Below are 26,229 nucleotides of genomic sequence, written 5' to 3'. Positions count from 1 at the left end.
TATTCTGAAGAATAGGTAGTCTGCATGCAACTCCCACCCCCAGGGTTGCTTAGCTACTTATTTGTAGCCCGTGTGATAGGAACTGAGGCAGTAGACACAGGCAAGGCACCATGACTATTTGACCTCCTGTCACTGGTATCACTGTGGCTTATTGGCAGGGAGAGACTTGAGGTGGTAGCAAGGTCCAGTTGATGCAAATGCATGGGCAGAACCAATCTCCTGCTCCTAACAGTGTGTTTACTGAGCTCATTGCCATCTCACCCCTCCTCCCCAGCAGGCTGCAGCAATGCAGCTGACAGGTCAGGTAAGCAAAGATGTCCTACCTCGCTGACTCTACAGGACAGAGTGAAGGTTTTTTCCTCACTACCATGAAGTCTCCTAATGCAGTGCTTTACTTTTCCCCATTGACATGTGGTAGCCATACATATATATGTAGAAAGTGAACTTGGGGACAACTCTTCGATGAGCTTCACCCTGCCCAGTGCTGCCTGACCCTGGTTACTCTGAAATCTGGAGCACGTTTTCTCCCTTTTCAGATGTATTTCAAATTATAGGTCATTTACTTTGTTTCATAGAACTCAATAGGAACTATTGACAAACTAGTCAGTACATATTTGCATAGCCCCAATCTTGATTTCATTTCTGGGACTAGTTAACAAATGCTGAAACTTAGGAACTGGTACAAAGGGCTATATTCAACCAAATACAAAGGATATGTACTGTATTATTTGCCTGCAGTGCTAGAATAAATTTCTGCAATGTCAGTGTTGCAGTTTGTGACACTGCACAAAGGCAGCACTTGGTGTGGTCTGCTCAAAGCCCATGTGGAATTGCACAGCTAGCAAGTTGACAGACTAGGCATCAAGAGACCATATAAAAAATTTAGATTTAGGTGTCACTAACTTTAGATTTATTTCACTTCGTTTAATGATAGCTTTCTGATTTTGAAACGGACAGGTTTTTTTATGACGGCTTTAAAGTTATCTATCCCAAAGAGAACAGTTTCCACTGCCTTACCACTCCACACTTCAGCGAAACAGCCCTGACCCAGCTTCTTTTCCAGAAACAATGAATCTCGCGCCACTTCCCATGCATCCTTAGCCAATCCGACAGTTTGTGGAGTGCAATTCGATGCAATCACAGTTAAGTTAAAACATAAACCATCAGCTTTTTCTACAGGAAAGGAAATTAATAAAAGAAATACTTATAATCCACACAGTTATTACATGCACAGAGAAAGATGGAAGGTGGTTTTGTCCTTCAGTGCCCATGCTCACTTAATTTCGAGGTAGAAGGCTCATCACAACCTTTACATAATTAACAGATTAGAGTGTGTGAAGCTTGATTCTTAAGCTGAAGGTAGTTTGTCAAACCTGACATATAGAGCCAGGAGAGCATATGAGATCATCTTTCTTTCTTTCTTCTTCTTCTTCTTCGTCTATAAATTACTCAGTGCTCAGAATGAAAGGTTTTCAAAGTCAGAAGCATGTTATCCTAAGTAATCGAAGACATCTGCTCTTTGATGTTGCTGGTCATGGCTCATTTTGCTTCCACATTCCATCTTCCATACTTGCCCCCAAAAGTTGGGAGACTATGGGATATATATAGATATGTATTTTCTCTGCATACCCATCCATACTTCCCCAAACTGCCCATTTCCCAGTCTCTTGATCAACTGTAGTGACTCTCGTGGAATTTCCCAGACATCTTTGGTTTTGACAGACAGATCAGTAAGCCTTGGCATTCCTTTATGACAAGGGACTACTAAGCGGCAGCAAAGACCTGCAGCTCTCTCTGATGAAGCAGAAGTGAAGCAGAGGGAAAAGAAAAGAGTAACAAACATGAAACATACACAGGAAGCAAGAAAAACAATGCTAGTAAACAAGTTACATCATTTGTTAGTAGCATTCTCCCCCAAAAGCTTGAAGATAAACAAACTGTACACTTAAAACATTCACTTTTGAAATAGTCACTCAAGGGCATTTATTAATCCCATTATTTGTTTGGCATAAGGAGTGGATAAATAATCTCTTAGTTTCTTCCTATTATTGCAACATTCTGCAATTATGGGCGACTGGCATAATGTAGTTCAAAATATTCATTTAATACTGTCTGACTTGATAAATTATTTATTCGTTAAATTTTCAAATTATTTAACAAGTTAAAAAAACAAAGCAGCACATAAAATGAAAATCCTCACACCTCAGTCTAACTGTATTACCTTTATGAGAATCTTACTTTTCATAATAAAAAGTGTTTTAAGTTACAGATTGTGGTTTGCATTAAAAGAAGAAGCACATGTTGATGAGATTTGTGTTTCCTCTCCCCACCCCAGGCCAAGGAGGCCATGAATAGATGCCATACATGTTACATCATTTTATATTTTAATGTCACCATGAATGTATTTTCACAGTAATGTTGATCTTTAGAATAGTTGGCATGACAAAAGTCTGCAGAATTCTTTGAGCTACAAGGAAGCATGTGGGGCAGGTGGGGCTGGGAAAATAACTTTAGCTTAGTAAGTCCACACAAATGTGTAAGCTCCTGAAGACGAGCTTGCAGCCACTTTGCCCTGTCCTGATTCTAAAACTTGGCATAGCAGCAAAAGGGACCAGGAAGGAGAAAATGGCTGGGAGCTCCCTTCCAGGAACCTGCATGTTCAGGCAGTCTCGCCAAACCATGGTTTGGCTTAGCATGCCCCGCAAATCAGCTCCCTGTCTGTACACAAACAATCACAGATGGACTGATTGTAAAGTTATCACCCCATTAAGCTAAGCTAAGCTAAGCTAAACTAAGCTAAAGGACCCCTGGATGGTTAAGTCCAGTCAAAGGCGACTATGGGGCTGGGGCACTCATGCTTTTCAGGCCAAGGGAGCTGGTTTTTGTCCACAGACAGCTTTCCAGGTCATGTCGCCAGCATGACTAAACCGCTTCTGGTGCACGGAGGACCATGACAGAAGCCAGAGCACATGGAAACGCTGTTTACCTTCCCGCCACAGCGGTACCTATTTATCTATTTGCACGGGCATGCTTTCGAACTGCTAGGTTGGCAGGAGCTGGGACAGAGCAATGGGAGCTCACCTCGTTGTGCAGATTCAAACCCCCAACCTTCCAATCAGCAAGCCCAAGAGGCTCAGTGGTTTAGATCACAGCACTACCCACTCTCAGTACTACCTACCCCAACTGCTTCCTTGTAGTGTTACTTTATATTATTTTTTGCTTCTTTCTTACAATGTGTTAAGAGGTTCCAAGTCAGGAATTAACACAAGTAGTGAGGACAAATATTGAAAGGCAGGAAAAGGACATTTAAACTGTAGGATTGTTAAAATAACAGCAATTTGATGGGCTGCAGTATCTCCTGGATGCCTTTATCTAAGATATAAATGCAATAGAGGCTACTGGATTGCCCACTACTGGGTAAATATATATGATTTACTTGTCATAATTGGTGCTTTAGGAATAAGGGACATGGGGAAACAAATGCCCAGAAGCAAGTTTGTGGTGCCTTGTTTTTATTTAAAAAAAGCTGGCATTGATACAGCCCAAAATGATCTAAGCCCCAACTATGTGAAAGATGGCCTTCTCTCATACCAACTTGCTACAGTTTTAAGATCAGTAGGATAAGCACTGCTTGTGGTCCCAAAGCACAATGAGATTCATGGGGCAGGAGTTTGTGAGTAGACTTTCTCTATAGGGACCCTCAGCTGTTGCTGCTGGTGCTATCTGTAATTGAAACTTGCATTTTGTTTTATGCTGTTTTAATTTTATTGCTTAATTCTTGCTTAGGTTTGTATATGTCTGCCCTGGGACCTGGTTGAAGAGCAGATTATAAATAAATGATAAATAAACGTTTTTCTTTTCACCCATGAGTGCAGAAATACATGGGTATCAGACAAAATCAATTAATGGCTATTAATACAAGTTTGTTCTTTGGAGCTGATAGGTACATGTTATACCTCTATCATAATACACAGGAGCCTGACCTAGAGTTTGTAAATCTTTTAAATGGGGTTTTCTGAAATAAACATGGAGCAGATGCAGCAAACTTTTGCAGGTAAGGAGAAGAAAAGGGAGAAATGGTGGACGGGGTGAAAGAGCTAGGGGAAACCAATTAATAGACAATTCAGGATGGTGTAGTGCCAGAATATGCATGGAGGATCTTGCAGCTTGTTTATAAACTAGCTCAACTCTAGGCACAAAAATTTTCAAAACTGCTTTCCTAACACTATCAGAATTTGCAACATGGCCAGTTATGTTCCAATGGAAACAAAATCATAGCTTGAGGCAGAGGTTTTTTGTCTGTTTGTGAATATTGTTTGTTTGTGACCTTCATAGGAGAAGGCTGGGGGTGGGGTGGGGAGGTAGTCTAAAAGAGGAAGGAGTAATGGGACAGAACACATAGCTAGGAGCTGTAGAGGAAAAGAGCTGACAGCCATATCTGGCAGTGGCTGGTGAGGTGGAGTAGAAAGCAGAAAATGGCTGCCACTGACAGGGAGGGGAGGCCTGTGCCCTTTTGAGTGGGCAGCAGAAACAGGCAGTGGCTCATGCAGCACCCATGCAGATACACTGCTGGCAAATGTAATTGACCACACCCAAAGAGAGAGATGCTGGTCATTCATCAGCAGCACACCTGCACACCGCAGGGAGAAGCTTCTCCTTGCTTCAAATACCCTCAAACAGGCCCACCTTTAAGTTTAAGCAGCTTCCCAGGATAGAAGAAGGAATTTCAATAGATGTGACTTGCATGACCATCTATATCTGTTGAAATTCCTTCTTCTACACAAGTATTAAAAGTTTTAAGAAGCCCTGTACTTAAAAAGCAAAACAAAACTGGCTATCCCAGACATCCCATCCTCTCAGTTTCTGTTCAGTGGTAGCAATTTACTGCTTTCCATTCTATCTCACCAGCCATCACACCTCGATTTGAAACAGCCACCCAAATTTCTAGGCTGAAGCCAATTTCTTTGCAGCCACATATTTTCCTACCAATGGCAAAAAATCTGTCAAAGATAACATTTCCAGCACTACACCAATAGAAGAGTTGAGACTAGAAACCACAAAGTATTAGCATATGAAAGTCTGAATGTGTATAGGGATAGAATAAATGGATCTTAGAGGCAAGATTGAGGGCTTTGGTGCAATGCAAAACAGGGAGTCAATGTATGAGAATTAGACATACAATTAATATTAAGAAATAGTTGAAGCATAAATTGTCAGCACTCCTCTAGTTAGCATAACCTTAGACCAAGCAGAAATAGAAGGTCAGATTTTCTTTTCAGAGAAGCTCTGAGTAATATTACAAACAGAAATAAAAGGATGCAGCAATAATCCCAAACAATTCCCCTCCCCCTACAGTTTATGAAACATTTTAAAGATCGAACAGTGTTAGGCACCATTAGAGTTATGATATCCTAGACTAGAATAAGCAATTTTAAATATAGTTATGAATAAATTTACTTAAAAATAATGGTAGGAAACATCTTGAAGATAAGAACTTTGCAGAATATTTATAGAAGTGTGTGTTTGTGTGTGTGTATGCGCATTTGGAACAACATGCACAACATAAAAGTGTGAGGAAACTATTTTAAACGATTAAGCAAATTATACAGACATGCATTTCTAATTATTTCACAGCTGTGCTACAATGCAAAGTATGGACTATTACTAAAGATACAATACAGTGGTGCCCCGCAAGACGAATGCCTCGCACGACGGAAAACTCGCTAGACGAAATAGTTTTCTGTTTTGGAGGTGCTTCGCAAAACGAATTTCCTATGGGCTTGCTTCGCAAGACAAAAATGTCTTGCGAGTTCCTGCGGGTTTTTTCCCCTCCCCCCCCTTTTTCTAAGCCGATAAGCCGCTTATCCGATAAGCCGATAAGCCGCTAAAAGCCGTTAAAAGCCGCTAATAGCGCTAATCCGCTAAGCCGTCAATGGGCTTGCTTCGCAAGACGAAAAAAACGCTAGACGAAGAGACTCGCGGAACGGATTCTTTTCGTCTTGCGAGGCACCACTGTATATGGAAATCAATGTAATAAAACATGCATGTTAACTATAATGTACAGTACTATCTGGACGGAGACAGCCTTACTACAGTTATCCATACTCTGGCAACCTCTTGTTTGGATTACTGCAATAAATTATATGGGGCTGCCTTTAAAAATGATTTGGGGGGCACATAGGGAGATGCAGGATTGGGGAAAGGAAAGTGAGGTCCTTTTGTAGAAACAGAAGTCTGGTTGCACAGCATTGGATAGCATTAAAGAAAGAAAAATTACTGATATGCTACATAGCTAGCAAGAATTATCCATTCAATGTTCCCAATAGTTTCTTTGTGGTTTTGTACTCTAGCAGTGTAATTAATGAAGAACATTGCTTATGTAGTGCAAAGCTGCTTTTATTTTCTTGGTTTTTCTAAGGAAACTGATTATTTGCTCTCATCAGATATTGCTGTGTTACATTTGGAACAATTTAATGTGTTTTGCAATTGTATCTGTTTTTATAATTGTATATTCTATTGTTGCAACCTGCTCTGGTACCTCATGGTGAATAATATCAAAATTATTGCATTAATGAATGAATAATTCTTTAATGTATTATACAGAAAAAAGTTCTATATACACTATTGATATCTTATAGGAACTGAGAATATATACCAAACATTTATCTCCAAAATTACCTGAATAATGCTGAACAAGCTGTTGAAGAGTTTCAAATTGTGCCCTGGTTGTAATGTAATATCCTCCATTGTCAAGTTTGCGAATTTTATAATGTTTGACATGATCTCCTTTCATATCATCCCAGTCACGAATAGACAATGAATAGGCACCTATTAAACAAGTTTTTAAAAGCTACATATAGTCAGAAGTAAAGAAAATAGACTTAATTCTAACTAAAAGTAATTTAAATTCTTTTGATAACATATTACAGTCCAAAGAAAAAAAGGACCATTCACCATAATTACAAAAGGCATAATTAAGGCATCATATATAATGTATGCCAAAAGAAGACATTGCTGGATATACAAATTTACAGCTACAACTTTCAGTATTTTAAGATAAGTGTTATCTCTATATTGTAGTCAGCTCTGAACAACAATTATAACACCTGTATAGGTGTTTTTTTAAATCAAGAATTGCTTTACTGTTTTGAATTGCATGCCAGTTTAAAACTCATGTCTAGGGCATGCTTTAAGTGACGACTTAAGCAAAACGAAAAGGAAATCATACTATAAATACTATCTATGTGCACAGGATCCCTTCATCTTCAACCTCCGTCCTCCCCTTCTTTTAAATATATATTATATTGATACACTTGATCAAATTCTTAACCAATTTCAAACAGTGATTTGCTATTTATTGTGTCGAATATAAATTTCTTTTTCTAAGCTTTGCAAAATTCCACAAGCATGCAGCAAAAGTTGGAGAAGTCACCCGATAACCCTGTAGTTGCTTTTCTATACGTAGGAAAGGCACTACAGAAGTAATGAACTAGAAATGATGATTAGGTAAAGGTAAAGGTACCCCTGCCCGTACGGGCCAGTCTTGACAGACTCTGGGGTTGTGCGCCCATCTCACTTAAGAGGCCAGGGGCCAGCGCTGTCCGGAGACACTTCCGGGTCACGTGGCCAGCGCGACATCGCTGCTCTGGCGAGCCAGAGCCACACACGGAAACGCCGTTTACCTTCCCGCCGGTAAGCGGTCCCTATTTATCTACTTGCACCCGGAGGTGCTTTCGAACTGCTAGGTTGGCAGGCGCTGGGACCGAGCAGCGGGAGCGCACCCCGCCGCAGGGATTCGAACCGCCGACCTTTCGATCGGCAAGCCCTAGGCGCTGAGGCTTTAACCCACAGCGCCTGGTAAACTCAACACTGACACTCATAGGTCACACAAACAAAAAATTCAATGTATGTATGATAGACTAGGTCCCACTTGTTATCGGCTCATCGCTTTACTTAACAATTAAAATACTGGCCGTACTACCTTTGGTGGTTTCACTCTCACGAATCAGGAAAGTTCCTCGAGGATTTCCAAATGTTAGCAGCTGCCTCTCAGCATCCTTTCGCCCAAGTTTGCCAAAGTACCATCTATCAAAAACACCAAGAAAGAAAATTTCATTTTAAATAGAAGGCTCAGCAATATTATTTAATTTGTACAAACAGGAGGTTATTTAAGGGTGATTTGTGAGGATCTTGTGCCCTGAAAATACAGTCTGGAAACCTGTTGTGGATAGTAAATGGTACAGGACTCTTTTGGAAGCAGAAGATGGAAAAGGACAACTGCAATAGCAGTCAAAAGTACGGTTCACCTCATGAAAAGTCAAACCATGATATAATGGAGGTGCGGGGAACTTATGATCCTCCAGATGTTGCCAAACTACAACTCCCATCTCCTAGCCATTATCCATGTTTGCTAGAGCTTATGGGAATTGTAGTTCAGTAACATCTAGCAGGCTGTAGGTTGCCTACCCCTGGTTTAGTCTGAAGCGGGCTCTCTGAGAAGAGTTTATGGTCACTTTGATCCTCTCTGATGGTTATGCTTTTGCGCTGTACTAAGTCATGGCCTGGGTTATCCAGTGGTCTGAACCTGGGATCATGATCTAGCTCTATTCAGACTAACCATGAGCTGTAACCAAGGTTTGCTCTATGGCTTATGACTCATAGTTTCTCTGAAGAAGCTAAACCATGAGCTGACTTCAAACGACATGCTAAGCCAAGCCATGTCTTAGCTCTGTGCAGTGCAGAAACAGAATGACCAGGGAGAAGTGTGCATGCACACGAAAGCTTATACCCAGAACGAACTTAGTTGGTCTCTAAGGCACTACTGGACATTTTTTAAATTTTTAAAATATATTTCGAAAGAGAGTAAAGTTATTAATTTCTCTGGGAGGCTGTACACTCATCTGTTCACACAAAGGCATGGTTTGGCTTAGCATGATGTGTGACTCATGCAAATATGAACAACTTGTACCTGTGGTGACAACCGCCAAGACCTGACTCCTGACATTTATTTGAAATGCACAATGCAGAACAGAAGGATACAGCTATTTAATGTGCATTCAGAATAGTTTCCAAACCGAACCACTTATGCTGGCAGATCTAGAAACCATTGAATAAATATGTATGTTTAAGATTTAAATTTTCAACTTCAATGGACCTTGCACAGTACTGAAAATGCAGCAAAAAATTTCCCATAGCATTTATATTTAAATACTGTAGTCACAATTATAAAAAGTTTGTTCAGCTTGCAATTATTACGCCTTTATCTCTAGTGAATTGGCATGTGCAAAATTTATACAATTTGTCTTCTGTACTGAGATACCAACTGCAACATGAAGGACACTCAGGCCAAGAAATTTTGGGTGCTCCTACTTGGCGCTGTGGGTTAAAGCCTCAGCGCCTAGGACTTGCCGATCGAAAGGTCGGCGGTTCGAATCCCTGCGGCGGGGTGCGCTCCCGCTGCTCGGTCCCAGCGCCTGCCAACCTAGCAGTTCGAAAGCACCTCCGGGTGCAAGTAGATAAATAGGGACCGCTTACCAGCGGGAAGGTAAACGGCGTTTCCGTGTGCGGCTCTGGCTCACCAGAGCAGCGATGTCACGCTGGCCACGTGACCCGGAAGTGTCTCCGGACAGCGCTGGCCCCTGGCCTCTTAAGTGAGATGGGCGCACAACCCCAGAGTCTGTCAAGACTGGCCCGTACGGGCAGGGGTACCTTTACCTTTACCTTTTACTTTGACCTAATGAGAATGAGTTTAGTTTCCGCCCTTCCACTAATTTACCCAATTATTTATCATTGAGCTGAAGAAGGAAACCAATGTGAAATTTGAAAATCACCCCAATCACACACCAAATCTTTTGCACTTTCTTTAAGCACAGCTTTAAACAGTTTCCATAAAATTAAAAAAGCATACTCCTCTGCTTGGATGGAGTCGACTGGAGCCACATAATTACTGGGAATGTATCCAGTTTCTCCTGTAGTCAAAGAACGGGCTTCCCACCAGTCTCCTTCCCTGAAAAACAAGAGGAAAAAAACAGTAAGAGAATTCCCACTCTGAATTCAAAGCTACTTACCAAAAACTGTTATAGACTTAATTTGACACCTTTCATTACGGAGTTCATTATGTATAAAAAGAGAGAATTAAAGGAACAGGACAGAAAGAGTCAGAAAAGTGACAGAAGAGTCAAATGTGTATTGAAACTATTTATTGTTTTTTATTTTGCTACCGCTGCCTAGAAATTCCACTAGATGGAGATATTTTATCACACCCATAAATACTGTGGCTGGTGTCGTTTAATAGGGGCTTCTCTAAGCAAAATAGAGAAAGGGATTGTTTTGGATTGCCGCATTTTGTACAGTTTGCCTCTCTGTTAATGAATGTGCCAGTATGAGCAGCTTCAGAAGCTCTAAAGTATATGCATCTACACCAGGGACTTTCCTTAAAGGCAGCCCCCTGAGGTACATTGTAAGAGGGTTTAGAACAGGGATGGGGGACCCATGCCTCCTCCAGATTCTGTTGCATCTGCCCCAGTCAGCATGGTCACTGACTGGCGGGAGTTACAGTCCAGCACCATCAGGAGAGGCACAAGCTTCCCACCCCTGCTTTAGAGGCATGTGTGTGGGCAGGACTCTAGAACAGGAATGTGAGAAAGAGGCTGTGTACACTTTACCGGCTTAAAGCACTGAGTCTTCCCCTCCCCGTAACTTGGATAAAGCTGGTATCGGAGGGAGAAACACATCAAAATGTGGTATTTCAAGGAAAACCATGACAGGGCAGTTATAGGTGTGGATTATGGTTAGTTTTGTGTGTACCCCCCTTGCCAAACCAAGGGTAAGGAGTGCCCTGGATGCAGAGTAAATGGGAGTCTAAAAATTCTGTGGCATGAAAAATGGCATTGGGGCAATTTTTCCAGCATGTTTATTAAAGCAATGATGTGTTCAGCATATTGGTTGGTATAAAGCCTATATGAGAGGAAGGACAAGCATGCTAAGCTTTGCTCCTGCACTGCTATCTCTGTCACTCTCCACAATCTGGAATACGATTATCAAAGGTGGGGAGTCTCCACAAGTAGGAGGCACTTCCCGCCTCACACTTCTCCCTCCAACTTGTGGAGGAGGGATGGAGACAGTGATGGGGTAGGGGAAGAGCTAAGTAAGCACATCCGTACTCATCTTCTTTGCAAGTAGCATTTACACTAGAGCAGAATGCCTAAACACACACACTCTCTCTCTCTTTGCTGTGCCCCAAGATTCTTGACAGCAGAGCACCTCAAACTCACCCATTGCAGTTACGAATTTGTAATGGATTTGTTTATTATTCAAGCATTACCTTCTCAGGCTTGCAGCAGGAGCATTTTGAAGCATAAAGGAAAGTGTATAATGTAAATATTTTGTCGGCTTTTTTCACTGCCAATTTAAAAGAAAAGGGTGTTTTCATTTATAAATCATAGCCCAAGTGACTGTGCTTTCATCTGCATAAAAGCTGTTCAGGTTGGCAGAATAATGAAGCATTCCTTGAAATTATCTCATCTTTTTACTTCACTCTCCAGACATCACAATGATTTATTTGCAATAAATGGAAAACTATAACTAAATACTATAACTAAACACCCCCATCGTTCAGCCCAGACACTGAGGTCCAGCGCCAAGGGCCTTCTGGCGGTTCCCTCACTGCGAGAAGTGAGGTTACAGAGAACCAGGCAGAGGGCCTTTTCGCTCCTGCCTCCCATCAGATGTCACGGAAATAAACATCTGACTTTTAGAAGACATCTGAAGGCAGCCCTGTTTAGGGAAGATTTTAATGTTTGAAGTTTTCTTCTGATTTTAATGTTCTGTTGAAAGCAGCCCAGAGTGGCTGGGGAAACCCAGCCAGATGGGCGGGGTATAAATTTATTATTATTATTATTATTATTATTATTATTATTATTATTATTATTATTATCATACCCTTGGTTTGCACATCACAGTAAACTACAGTAAGAAATAAACATGGCTTATCATGGTTTACCATAGTTATTTTCTACTGGTCATGCAGACCAAAGATATTTGGTGACAGTTTGTGCAATGACTGCAAATTTACTTGGCTCTATATTCTGCTACAAAAATCCATGAACCTCATAATGCTCTTCATATTGTTTACAGTTTAAATGTGTTGTTTTAAAAACTTATCCAAACCAGAGCAATGTACAAGCATGGTCTGAAATAAACTTTCTGCAAATTGCATCAGTATAAGCACTGACTTCTAAAAGGTCATATTTCCATCGCTAATTAATTTATTCCATCTTTCAGATTCAAGGACTAAAATCCAATTCAGTATTTAGCTGCGATCATGAAAGGTAGGACACAGTGGATCCTTGCATGAGTGGGTGGAAGCCAATAAGCCAAGGGTTTTGGACAAGTGAGAAGCAGGACTATCTCTTCCTCCAGCTGTTTAGCTTACAGCACCTGATGCTGTGCTTCTCATGTCCACTTGCACCAGGAGCAGAAGTTGCTCTGAGTGTAAAGAGTTCACACAAGAGCTCCGCTTAATCAGAAAAGGCCCCTCTCTAGTCCAACATCCTGCTCTCTCAGTAGCCAAGCAGATGCTTACAGGAAGCTCACAAGCAGGACATTAGAGCAGCAGCATTCTCGCCACTTGTGATTCCCAGAAACTGGTACAGTCATACCTTGGAAGTCAAACGGAATCCGTTCCAGAAGTCCGTTCGACTTCCAAAATGTTCGGAAACTGAAGCACAGCTTCTGATTGGCTGCAGGAAGCTCCTACAGCCAATTGGAGGCCATGGAAGCCCCATCAGACGTTTGGCTTCCAAAAATAGTTCGCAAACCAGAACAGTCACTTCCAGGTTAAAAAAGGTAAAGGTACCCCTGCCCGTACGGGCCAGTCTTGACAGACTCTGGGGTTGTGCGCCCATCTCACTTAAGAGGCCAGGGGCCAGCGCTGTCCGGAGACACTTCCGGGTCACGTGGCCAGCGTGACATCGCTGCTCTGGCCAGAGCCAGAGCCACACACGGAAACGCCGTTTACCTTCCCGCTGGTAAGCGGTCCCTATTTATCTACTTGCACCCGGAGGTGCTTTCGAACTGCTAGGTTGGCAGGCGCTGGGACCGAGCAGCGGGAGCGCACCCCGCCGCAGGGATTCAAACCGCCGACCTTTCGATCGGCAAGTCCTAGGCGCTGAGGCTTTAACCCACAGCGCCACCTGCGTCCCTAACTTCCAGGTTAGCAGCGTTCAAAAACCAAGGTACAACTGCATTAGGAGTTATTCTGCCTCCAATACTGGATGATGTACACAACCATCATGACTAGTAGCCTTTAGTATCTTTATCCTCCATGAATTTGTCTTAATCCCCTTTAAAGCCATCCCTGTACATCTTTTGGGAGTGCTGCTGAAGGTACAAATCGCTCAACAAATATTAACAAAGTCATGCGGTAACATAAAACTTACGAGCTGTTAAGTATCTGAAATTTTTCTCCTTTATGAAAACTTAAATCATCTTCTGTTCTTGCTTCATAATCATACAGGGCCACAAAAAGAGTTACACCTAAGAGACATAAAACGGCAGTTTACAAATTTGCTACTGCATAATAGGGGTAGGGGAAAATAGATGGCCAACAAATTTTGCCTTTTTTAAAAAAAATACAGAACTTGGTTTAAACATTGATTTTTCTTCCACTTACTTCACAAAGTATTATTTTTCCAAACAAAAACAAAAACTGTGCAAGACAGAGGACTATCATTATTCCTGTACTGCAGATAAAGAGTGTGTGTGTCTAAGGAAGAGATAGCAGTGGCTTTCCAAAGGCCACCTGTTGAGTTCATGGGTCATACAGGTGATATATGAACGAGGGAATTCACATCTCAGTCTCTCAACCATCATGCTACACTGGATTGTACGTGCAGTCAACAAAACTTCATTATTTATTTAAATGAGATAAAGATAGGTTAGAGACTTTGAAATCTGTGTAGCTATTGCCTGTAAGAACTCTGGCTTCCATGTACTCTGTGGAAAAGAGTTCAGCACAAACAGCAGTAGGCAATGTGAATCACAAGGTCACCTGTTACAGACTGCAAGTATGAATGTTGCATAAGTATGACAGCAGCATGTAAATTACGAGTGCAAGAAGTGTATATACGTGAGTGCTGAGAATGAGCAGCGTGAGGGGGCTCTGTGTGCACTGTGTGAGACAGTGAAAGGGGAATGGAGACAGAGAATATATTATACCCAAAGAGATATCTGACTTTGTGCAGGCCTCCATTTGTGTGCTCTGCTTACATTGTGAATTATTATTATATTGTGAATTGTGTCCCATATGAGCAAGAATAATTTCATGTCTTCAGATCAGAGGTGGGTGTTGCAAAAATGTAAATGATCCTCAATAAAAGACTGATTTTTTGTTTTTGATTTTTGTACTGAAGAAACCTAATATGCTCTGAAAAAGATAAAGTTATTCTAAATGATATACCTGTGCCTCCTCTTGTTCGCAGTGTGCCTGTGTGTGATGAGGAATTTACACCACCGAAGACCGTCAGCCCCTGTCCACCGGCTGTGGGGAAGTTGTTGTAGTTTGGAATGGAAGTCACACCAAAATTTGGGTAATGTTGAGGGGTGGGATCTGTCCCATAGCGATAACCTGAACTCTGGTTTAAACTGCCATCCCTCTCGTCTGTCAGTTTTGTTGCTTCTTTATCCTTACATTGCACACAGCCCATTATCTAAAATCCTGCAGTAAACAAACAAACAAACAAATAAAAACTGTTTTCATTTTGATGTCTGATATACTTTACCAACATGATATGGCACATAAACAGTTAATTCTACCAATCAGCAAATGCAGAATTATTTTTGGGATACATCAGTATCAAGCAGCTAAAGGCAACATATCTCTTTTCTGGGACATGTCTAGGAAGCAACTTGTTGAATCTTCCATTGGGTGTGCTCCAACTGAGAAACATGGTTGGCCAATAAAGAAGTTTCCTTTACAAGGCAATGTCCCCCTTTTTGCATTTCTAAAGTGTGATTCAAACATGGCTTATGCCAGTCCTTTGTTTGCTGTGATGCGAACAGCAAAAAGACAGACTATGGACCAACACAGGATAAAGTTTCCTACAATTCATAAAAAGCATCTTTGCACCCAATGATTTTAACCGATCTCATAGGTATCTCTTCTGTAGTTCTCCTGTTAAAGTATTGACGTTAAAGTTGTGTTGGCTTTCTGAAGTCATCTCACATCCTTTCTGAAATCACTTCACATCACCACTTTGGAAAATATTGCTCATGAACCACTGAGCATTTGGTTTCTGATTCTATAGTCTCAACTTCTCCCACCCCATTACAAAAATTCCCCAACATTGAGCAAGCTGCAAGTAGAAAAGGCCAAGCTCTTCTGTCTGTTGTATTTGCTTTGACAAGAGATTTACTCATGCTCTAGCTGCCTGACCTGGGCAAACCCTAACCCCACACCAAGTCTCAGCTCAAGGTTCTGACCATCCTCAGCTAAGATGCTCTGGAGAGAGATGGATCCCATGGCTCCTCCAATAGTCCTCCTGCTCCACACCTCTATTCACCTATTCTCTACTACACTTTGGGATGGCAATGGCAGCTGCTCACCCTCAATATAGCCAAGGAGCTGGCACCCATTTTTGAGATAGTTGCACTTCTATGCTAGAGGATGTTACCTCGGGGACAGCTGCTGGTTTATTGCACGTACAGTTCCTACATACATATACATGCTGCATTCAGAGTTTACACTGCTTCACTTTCCACACACAGCATGATTCAGAATATACCACTCATGGAAGAGATCCCAACAAAAGAAGAGTGGCAGATGAAGTTAATGGACTATGCCAAGTTGGCGAAACTAACCGGGAAAATTCGGAAGCAGCAGGACCAGACCTTTTTGAAAGACTGGAATAAATTTACATTGTATTTGAGAGACAATTGTGAACAACTGACATTGTTAGTAGGGCTACAATAAGTTTTGTACGGTTAGATATATCAATTATTATCAATATGATGTTTAAATGTTGTATTTAAGATTTGGATTTAAGGGTAATAATAATAACAATAACAATAATAATAATAACAACAACAAAATGCAGTATCAGAGCATAATTAGGAAAACCATTAGTTGAGGAGGAGGGAAGTCTCAGGCCAAGATGGCAAAGCGGTCTTTATATATTATATGTAAGATGGATGTTTTGTCAAAAAATATTTATAAAATTCAATCAAAAAATTATATATATAAAAAACAGAATATACCACTCATATGTAAGAGCCATATGGGAAAAAATGGTGTGGTGTGGGTTTAACCCTCTATCCCTCCCCATGCAACCCCACCAGAAGATTCTAATGGGGACAAATGTGGCAGAATTTTGTATCATGCAACATATAGCCTTGCCGGGTGGGTGCTCTAAGCATCTCCAGGGGCCAATTATATCCCACTGGCTCCTAGAGGCCTCCACACAGGATTGGAGAGTAGCTGCACACTGTGATTTCAAACTGCACATATTGGAAAGGGCAGAATATGCTTTGGAGTTCGGAATCCCAAAATAAAACAAACCTCCAAAATGAAACAAAAAAACTTCTGCACCCACATTTGGGCATATGAATTTATGTGGAATTTCTCTTCCACTAGGTTTAGCCCCCATCTCTATTTAATAGTGCTTTATAGATATCTGAGCACTTTCACAATCTGAATTGAGCAAGGATATACTTTATTACAGAGGAAGGGGAGGATATGGCCCTAAATGTATTATTCACACGCTGAGCCAACAAAAAAGTGAATTATTAACTTCGAGGTGCCAAAAAGGAAAAAAAAAGGGAAGAAAGAAAGAGGAATAAAGCAGCTATTCAAGAATTGCAGGCCAACTAAACAAGTAACAGAAAACTAGGCCAGCAATGAATAGGTACACAGGCCTTCCAAACTGTAAAAAAAGAGAGACCCAAACGAAACAGATTTTTGTAAGAGGTAATAGTGACATCAGTGCAACATATTTTAATGAATATATTTTAGTCAGTTTCTCCTCTCTCTCTCTCTCTTTGCTGGCATGTATTTTCTTTGAGAGAGGTGGGGAGGAGCAGGCAGAAAAGTTTGATGGAGAGGTCATTTCCCTTTCTATTGTCCTCTTCAGCTTGGCTCCAGTGCCTGGGCAGTGCACGTATAAAAGCTGCTTGATTGCAGGACTGTGTGAGATGTGACAGAGGGTGTAACCTACATGTTTCTTTTCAAGCCAAGACTTTGAAAAGCTGTCCATTCCTTCTTGAAGACACTAGCTATGGATGATATCATTAGTCGCCTAGTTAAGTTTCAGGAGGAAGTACAAGCACATTGCTGGACTTGATTCAAAAGGACTCCAGGGTTTTTGTAGATATTTTTAAATGCATCCTCCATTCAGCAGTAGCACCACAGCTCTGAACAACCAGAGGGCAAGAATCTATTTTCCGCTGTTATCACAAAGCATCTCAAATTCAAACCTGAGCTGAATGGAGGCATTCATGGTTTGGTAGAGCTGAAAACATGCATGCTCAGGACAAGCGGTGATGATATCATTCAACAAAATCTGGAAACTATTTGTGCCAGACCCCTTGGAGATTTATGTTCAACACCACAAGCGGTAAACAAGATTTTAATATGGTTCTAATGGATGATGTATTTCTTCCTCAAATGTTTGGATTGCTGGGTCATAGGACCGTTTCAAAGTTTGCCATTACCGTTACCATAATTTTAGCAGTTTAATCTTGATCCACTTTCCCAAAGCAGTATTAGGAATTTTCTGAAGAAAGCTAAACAAAGTTTACAGGAATAATGAGACTTCAAGTGATAGAGCACAAATTTACCTTTCAAAATATTGTTCAATTGTACAGAATCAACAATTCTACACTCACCAATGTGTTAGTGAAGTTGCAACACTATACATCAGAAGTGGGGAGCCTGCCATACATTCTTACATGGGCTCCATTAAACTTGATAGGGCTTACTTCTGAGGTGTTATGTATAAGAGTCACTATAAGGATGAATCCCATGAGTAAGCCCCACAGTGGGGCTTGATTTAGAGAAAACATGCACAAAATTACGCCACAAGCATCATCCTTATGCATGAACTGTATGCATGACTGTATTAAGTAAATATCAGTGGAAGGGATGGATAGTTAGGATCAATGACTCATCTAATTCTGTGAGGAACCATAAGAGTCACCTAGTTCAACCCCCCTGCAGGGCAGAGGTCTTTTGCCCAACGTGGGGCTCAAACCCATGACCATGAGATTGAGAGTCTCATGCTCGACTGACTGAGCTATCCCAGCTGTTGAGAAGCTTTGTACTGTTGATGTAAAATTTATTAAATGTATCTTATGTCATTTGAAACAAGATGACCATTTAACTGACATGCTCCTGCTGGAAGCTAGAGGAATATGTTGTATTGAAGGTAGGATAGCAGACAGAAAAGTGTCAGTTAAATTGTCACTGCAGTCTAGCATCGGGGGGGGGGGGGCGCTTTGCTTGGAGAGGTTTCTGCCTTTATACAGGCAACAACCATTTTATGCCGGGGCTACGTTCTGAGGCACTACACATTTAAGTGAAATTGCGTATATCAGGAAAACCATTGAAAAAGCCTACAAACACCCTTTAAACCTCTGAAAACCCTTGAAAAACCCTTGAAAAACCCACATTCCACCACAATTACTCCTTCCAAACTGCCCTGTCCAAACTCCAACTCTCCACAGGACTCAAAAGTCAGTGCAAGGGCTCCTGAGATTGCACTTGCAAAGGCTTATGAGATTGCTAAGCGCTGCTTTTACACTGTTTTTGCCCTTTCTGCATTCTTTTAGGGCCACTTTTGCACTTTTTTTCTAGTCACCTCTGGGTTTGTTGTGACGTGCACATGTTTGTGGCTATATGTCATGCACATATTGAACACGCGTAAAACGGTTGTTGGCTGTATTGAGACTCAGTCATCAAAAGAGTGGTCAGTTTTAATTTGTCAATTAGTGGACATTCTACCGCGTCTTATTGACTCATAAGTCAGTAAGAGGATGGAATTTCACCCAAATTTTAGTGACTGCATGGAGGGTCTTGGCTGATGTAAATAAAAGGCCAGGTTTTGTATTGGGTGGGTAGCTCTTGGAGCTGAAGGAGGGCTGGGATTTAGGAAGGGGCCACAGTGAGCTGGACTTAAGAGGCAGGCATATGAAAGGTCTGTCATACGTAGCCCTGAACTGGACACAGGCACCTTGGAGGATGGACTGAACCTCCCATTGACTTTGGGGAACACACAGGATCCCGTGTTATGAACCCTGGGACTCCCTATGAGGAAGGGTACTCCTCAAAAGAGAAGAGCTCTCTGAATACCCCTAAACAGCAGCAACTGCGATTAGGTGGGGGGATGGAAAGACAGGCTATATTAGCCCTTACTGTGAGCTTCCCAGTTGTGAAAAGCACAGGCCCTTAACTCTGTTCAGCCTGACTTCTTGTTCCTGCCTCCTACACTGAATGACCACTGCTAACCCCTTGCTTTTGAAATTTTGCCTACTTTTGGACTGCTTAATTTTGGCTTTGTCCCATGTCCCTGCTATTGGACCACATCCATGCTTGGCTTGCATCACTGTGCTTGACCTCAGCTTCTCCTCTGTGTTTTTGGATAGCCCTGATGCTACTACCAGATCAAGATCGGACAGGGTAATGAAGATTCAACCCAGGAACTGATAATACTGGGGCAAAGAGCTGAAAGAGGTCTGCTAACAAGAGAACAGGATTGTATGACAGCCCTCAAGGAAGAGCTACAGGTAAGTAATAGTTGGTTGTTGTGAACCTGATGCTTGAGGGTTGAAGACCAAGGCTGCAATCTGTGAGCAGCCTGAAGGACTCCAGAATGAAGACCACGTTGGAGTCTCCATGTAAAGTCCTCTAGATGTATTAAGTTGTGTGTCAACTGGGGAAGGAGAGTGACAGGGTAATTGGCAAGGGTTCAGTTAGGGGATGAAAGTTTAATCTCATATAGTTACCTCCTTAAAGGGACGGTAATTCTGTTGCTTATACAGTGTCATTTATTCAAATCCTTGTACTCCTTCATGAACTTGGGTTGCTGTGTACAATATGGTAGGTGTATAACAGATAAAAATATTAAAAATACAGCTTTGATTTTGGAACTTGTGTAAGCAGTATGGTTCAGAAGGGGGAAAACAATTTTAAAGACTCTTTTGATCTTGCTAAACGGGCTAGAACCCGTTAAATAATTTTTTGTAAACTCTTGCCCTTGCTTTCCTCCCACTCACTGTGGTCATCAGTTTTGCATGGAATAGACAAGAGCTGCCAAATACACAGAGTCCAGCTTAGCAGAATCCTTGCTACAATGCTAAACACTGTGCTGTTTTCATTGGGTATTGGTGCCTCCAAAGGAGGTGATTCTCAAATCTTTCCAGGCACCCACCTCACCTCCTGCAATGTGTGCAATGTTGTGAAAGCAGTCACCTAAAGGAAAAGCCCACATAAAACATTCTGTTCATGTAAATTATACTGTCAGCTGTTCCATATGTTCATAACTCTCCAGCTACTGAGCAGCTCTATTCACACAGCACAGCCCCTAACAGAGACAACACAGTTAGAAACACAAAACTAGAACTCCAAATGCAATGCAGAACAGAACATTGGACAGGTATACCCAGTTGACAACTACGCATTAAGTCACATTCAACTACAATGCAAAACACATTAAGGAATTAAATGGCAAAAGTGAGCAAAAACCTTAAAAATAGGTTGAGTCACACTTATTTGTTATGTGCTCAAGGAGCCAAGTATGTAGGTAATTGTTATCTATTTTAGAGATGGAAATAGTGAGGCAGAGACAACTTGCATAAGCAAGGCTTTGAGCACTCAGACACAAGCCATTGGCCTGCCTGGTGACCAATACAGGGGAATTAATAAATGGACCTCTAAAGTGTTTTTTTAATCTTTACTTTTTGATTTTTTTTAAATCTGCACAGAGCTCCAAGTCTAACCAGAGCAGCAGTACTAGAGTGGTAATTATCTGCCTTCACTATTTTACCCAGACTAAATCATTTCCTCACACTGTTATAATTTTAAAAGGCACAATTCCCTTAGCATCAGGCATCCTTTTTTAGTTCAATATTTTAAAACATTCTGAGCAGTTTATCCCAAATATGATTTCTAACTCCATTGTCTGCACATCCTGCTTTCTGTAGGATCATCCCCCTCTCCCTCCAATTCTCTAATAAAAAATGAGTCACAGAGAAAACAACATGAGGTAGGTATTGCAGGCTTTTGACTCCTCTTGGATGAATAAGTGCCTTGCCTGCTTCATCATGCCTTTAAATCAGAGTGTACTCTTAATATATATATATTTCTATCATTTTCTGCTTAGCCCAGAATGTAGAGAGGCATCCTAGTGGAATGTGACAGAAAGATAAATTCATGCCAATTCTGCCTTCTATTCACAGGGACCTCATTCCATTTTTAATGCAAAGTATTTTATTCCTTGACCCAGTGGGAAGAAGCATCTGAAATCACTAATATTTGACAACGTCCAGACAGGAATAACAGCAAACAACATTCCAGGCAATATTGTGGTGTTTCCTGCTTATTTTCCATGATAGAAATAAAAAAGAAAAGTGAGAAGAGGAAGGAGAAAAGTCCTTCACAAAGGAATGCTGATCTCAAAGTCATGTGGTCTTTTCTGATGCATAGAGATGGGAAAATGAGGCGGAAATTAAGTGACTTGCCAAAGTGTAAGGTGTGATCCAAAACCAAGCAAGAAGCATAATGTGCCAAGTGGGAGATATGCCTGTTTAATTATGTCAGTAGTATAACATCTGTGTTGCTAATGCCAGATTTCTTTACTGGGAAGGGATAGGCCCTGCTTTAATTAGGACCTATTACCCAATACTTTTAATTCTCTCTTTCTTCAGTGATAAACAAATTTTTATTTCAACATTTTTCATACTAACACTAGGATTTTTTTTTTTTAAAAAAATACTATTTTGTAACACTTTTGTTACCTTGGGAACTGAGGCAGTTTCAGCCAGGCGCTAATGGGCTGGGACAACGCAGCTTGTTTGCGCAGTTCAGCTGGGAATTGGGAAGGTTGTTCCTCCTTCCCAGCTGAGAAAGCCCCAGTGCTCCCCCCGCTTACGGGTGAGTGGGCAACCACTAACCATGCACCCTTCAGCTAAGCAGCTTAACGGAGCCCCCATTCTGCCGCCGGCTCATGGGAGACAGCCCTGGGCTGGGAGCTCCTTTAACTGCTCAGCTGAGGTAAGGACAGCTGCACACTCCTCAGTTGAGCATTTTAAAGATGCAGAGGGAGGAACAAGCTGTACCAGCACCTCATACTGGTCCTGAGCGATATAGCGTTATATCGCCCAGGCCTAGTATGTAAGAGAAATGGCACTGTACGCCTCACAGATCATTTGCCTGTTTCTTCTTTCTGTCTTAATGACCTAGCACCCCAAGAGCAAAATGGCTGAGAGATGTATATGTAGTCAGTCTCACATGATTATGGTATTCTCCAATTCTCATGCAGCTGGGAGGAGCCTTTGGTCAGTTATATGCACATAGCTCAGCTTTGGAGTCCATTATAGTTTCTGCTTATAGCATGCTTATTCCAGGACAGCTGCTACTCACCTCTACCTGCTATAGAAATGGCACATGAAAAGACGTCCTTGTTGCCCACTGAAGACAATTTCCTGGCATTTGTCAAGGAGGAACACAGACAACAAAAAGATGACTTATCTACTGTACCATGTCAAGTATGCCCTTTCTTGTTTTCTTTTCTGCTTCTCTCAGTTGCTACTTTCCATATCTATGTTACATGGAACAAATTTATGGTTATATTGTGCCATTTCACAGCATTGATTCAGCCCCCAATTGGCACTGAAGTTTACAGCCAGTAAGGACACAGCAAGACAACAGCAATGTTACAATTATGGGTGTGTTGCCTTTGCTCTGGTGGTGGTGGGGTGGGAATAAGGACACACACTAGAAATAAACCCACATGATCACCTTTTCCTGTGAACAAAACTGCCCCTCTCCAGAACAAATGCTGTAGCTTATGAGCTATCTTTCATTTTATATGTACAGATAAGCCTGACAAAAAGAAGCTGATGGAAGGAAACTGAAGAAACCAAAGTAGAGCACTCCATGGGATGAAAATCCACTAGTATTCTGGGTGATGCAGTAATCAAGAAGAAGAATTATCTTGCAGACCATCATCAAAAGCCATCTTCTTTCTTTTGGCATTCTGAGAACCATTGAGGTACTTTAAAAAACAACAACAACTCACCAAAAACAACCTTAGGATATATTCACCACTAGCTGAAAAGGAACAGGAAAGTCAGTGTTCCATCTGGACAGCAGTAGCAAAAACTGACTTCACTTGCTGTGCTTGTTTAAGGAACAGTCGCTGTGGTGGAACTGGCAGGGTGCCCATGAGTCAGGGGGTCACCTGGCAAATCCACAAGAAAACACATTAGCACAAAGTGGCTGTTTGAGCAGTCGTAATCAAAAACTCTCCAATGCAGGAAATGAAAGAGAAGGAGGCTCACCTCCAAGCTCCCAACAAAAGGCCACTTTGCCAACTCTTCCCATTTTGAACAGAGTTTCATTGCCAGATAATTCTATGAGTGTTAGGGCCTCCTTTTTTTGTTTTGTTTTGTTAATAGTGAATTCTTTTTCCATTCTCTTTGCTTGTACCAGTTTCAGTCAAGGAAAAGAGCAGTGTTCAGTTGGAAGGAGAGTAATTTCAGCAAACTTATTTAAGCAAGTACCACTGAAATCCATCTGCAAGACAGGCAGATTCTGTCATTTCCCCAGAAATCTATTTATATTTTATAAAAAGAACTTATGCAACCTTTATATCATGGAGCACTAATTAGTAGAAGCTAAGAAGTAAGTCTGTTTTATTTTTAAAGAGTGGAGGCATACTCTTCTTTGAAGCAGGTATATATAAATTGTAAAGATGTATTATTATTTTTTTCAAATTCATACTGTTATTAAGTTATGCCCTTAGTTTTAGAAGTTCACTTTGTTTTGCCCAATCATATTTATTGTGCACTAAAAGTTTAATGGAAGATCCAAAAGACACACCTTTGTACCCTTTCACACTGCTTTCACAAAAGTTTAAAGCTTTTTGTACTCTTTAAAAGGAAGGGGATTATCTTGGTCACTTTTTTCACGTTTTTTCCCCATGAAGATACTAAGAACGAGGAGGAAATGACACTGTGAGCCTCTCTGTGCAGTCTCATTACTTCTCTGTAAAAAATACAGCTGCTCCACATGATTCCTTACCACTAACTCTCAACTATTTACATTTATATGCCACTCTTAGTTATCAAAGTAGCTTACAACAGATTATAAACAAAAGCAAATCAATGAAGCATTATAATAGACTATAATAAAACAAGTGAGAGACAAAATACAAAACCTGAAAAATTGCAAATGCCTGGTAAAAATAAGGCTTTAAGTGCCCTTCTAAACAGTCAATAGTCATTTCCATGGGGCATATAGCAGATCCAGGATAGGACTTTCTTTGGGAAAATGTTATCTAGGGGCCATCATGACAAGCATCCATCAAGTGCTTGTGTTAGGGAACAGCAATCCCCTTTACTCTATGCATCGGTTAAGAGAGTGGAGGAGGAGGAGCTGATGTAGGTACAAGAAGGAGTGATAGAACAATTAGCAATGAGGAATACATAGTTCTAGCAGTGCACCTGTGCTATTTGGCTTTTCCATTCACTTACAATACATGTGTTCAGATCATGCTTTCACCATTTGGTCAACTAACTCATCAGTCAGATTAGAAAGATGCCTGCAATTAATTGAACTGAAGGTTTTGTTTTTTAAAACTGTTTTAAACTTAAGTACCTACAAAAACCAGAGCTGATAAGTGCCATAGTGTCACAGGGGAACTTCTTTCCCTCAGAAGTAGATGCCTGTTTCAACACGTGCAGCAAAATATATACACCTGAGAGGTCTAAAAGAGTAATCTTTTCATATGTTAGTTACTTGGTAGTTAATTGCTACTAAGGATGATAACAAAAGCATTTTGTCAACATTTTATAGGACACAGATTCTAAGGACTTTACCCAGCTATGTTTCCTTCAGGCAGCATCATAATAACGAAATATTTTAAGCTCCAGTGGCCTATTTGGATGTGTATGAATATGTAGTATAATGTACTTCACCCTGCAGGTAATTCTCCTGAAACTCAATTCACTGTTATGAGCTTAAAGATGAAAATGATTTATAACAATGAACTGGCTCCATTTTAAACTCTAGGGAGCAAGTAAGTTTAGGAAAAGAGGAACTGTTTAAACCTCTTTGATTTGAATTTTTGTCTAGAATGTAAAAAAAAAAAGGAAAAGATTAACATTATCTTTATGTATTATGATATAATATGCACAAATATATCCTTTTGAATACATTTTAAAGTACAAGCGTTGTTGGTTTTTGTTCTCTGCAATTGTTGAGGCTACATTGCAAGAAGAAGCAAGAAAAAGAAAAAAGATAAGCTCCTTTGGGCTTTTTTTTGGGGGGGGGTTAATTTCTTAGCATGCTGGAACTCCAAAGAAACTGGACTTTTTATCATAGAAATATTGGGAAAGAAATACCATGGGAATAGCTCCATGTTAAATATGTAAAAATTGTTAAATAAGCAGAAGCATTTACATGCTGGTGACAGCAGATGGACAAGTCTATTGCCAGTATTGAAAAAAACAGGACAGGGAATAGGGAATGTTTTCCTAAGGGACATCTAGAAACTTGGAGAGATTTCAGTCCACGTAGAACAGGGGCACAAAACCTGTTTTTACTAAAGATCATATTGTGGAAATAAATCATTCATTCGTTCTTTCACCACCCTTTTTCCCTGATGGAATTTAAGGTGGCTTACAAAAAAATAAATAAAAAAGAATTGCTAAAAACACAGAAAAAAACAATCATTAAAAACAATCAAACATTAATAGAATTAAAACTATATTGATATATAAAATCTATTTAAAACATACAAATAATTACAATGAAAACAGCACTGCACCAGCCCTTTCATAAAAAGCAGTCAGTTCCCCAAAGCCTGCTGAAAGAAGATTGGTCTTCACCTGCCGGCGGAAGGACAATGAGGGAGCCAGTCTAGCTTCTCCAAAGAGGAAGTTTCAGAGTCTGATAGCAGCCACAGAGAAAGCCCTTTCCTGTGTCCGCACTAAGTGGACCTGTGAGGGTAGGGAGAC

The 26,229-nt window shown here is 40.9% G+C and overlaps 1 protein-coding gene across 11 annotated transcripts in view; it reads right to left on the bottom strand.

Annotated features, from left to right (window-relative positions):
* FYN (FYN proto-oncogene, Src family tyrosine kinase) overlaps positions 1 to 26,229 on the bottom strand; it is a 114,231-nt gene that overhangs the window by 15,215 nt on the left and 72,787 nt on the right. For 9 of the 11 annotated variants that reach the window (XM_079971683.1, XM_079971680.1, XM_079971685.1 and 6 more), the window contains 6 exons: positions 14,459 to 14,716; positions 13,440 to 13,536; positions 9,908 to 10,006; positions 7,982 to 8,085; positions 6,679 to 6,828; positions 1,630 to 1,794 (listed from right to left, as the gene is read on the bottom strand). In XM_079971683.1, coding sequence (XP_079827809.1) covers positions 1,630 to 1,794; positions 6,679 to 6,828; positions 7,982 to 8,085; positions 9,908 to 10,006; positions 13,440 to 13,536; positions 14,459 to 14,705 — 862 coding nt within the window. In that variant the 5' untranslated portion in view covers positions 14,706 to 14,716. Of the gene's footprint in view, positions 1 to 1,017; positions 1,174 to 1,629; positions 1,795 to 6,678; positions 6,829 to 7,981; positions 8,086 to 9,907; positions 10,007 to 13,439; positions 13,537 to 14,458; positions 14,717 to 26,229 lie in introns of all 11 variants that reach the window. The other 2 variants (XM_079971678.1, XM_079971679.1) reach the window with 2 other exon arrangements.

This window comes from Podarcis cretensis (assembly GCF_951804945.1).
Source record: "Podarcis cretensis genome assembly, chromosome: 3".
Classification (NCBI taxonomy): Eukaryota; Metazoa; Chordata; class Lepidosauria; order Squamata; family Lacertidae; genus Podarcis; species Podarcis cretensis.
This window is presented reverse-complemented; position numbering and strand designations above follow the sequence as displayed.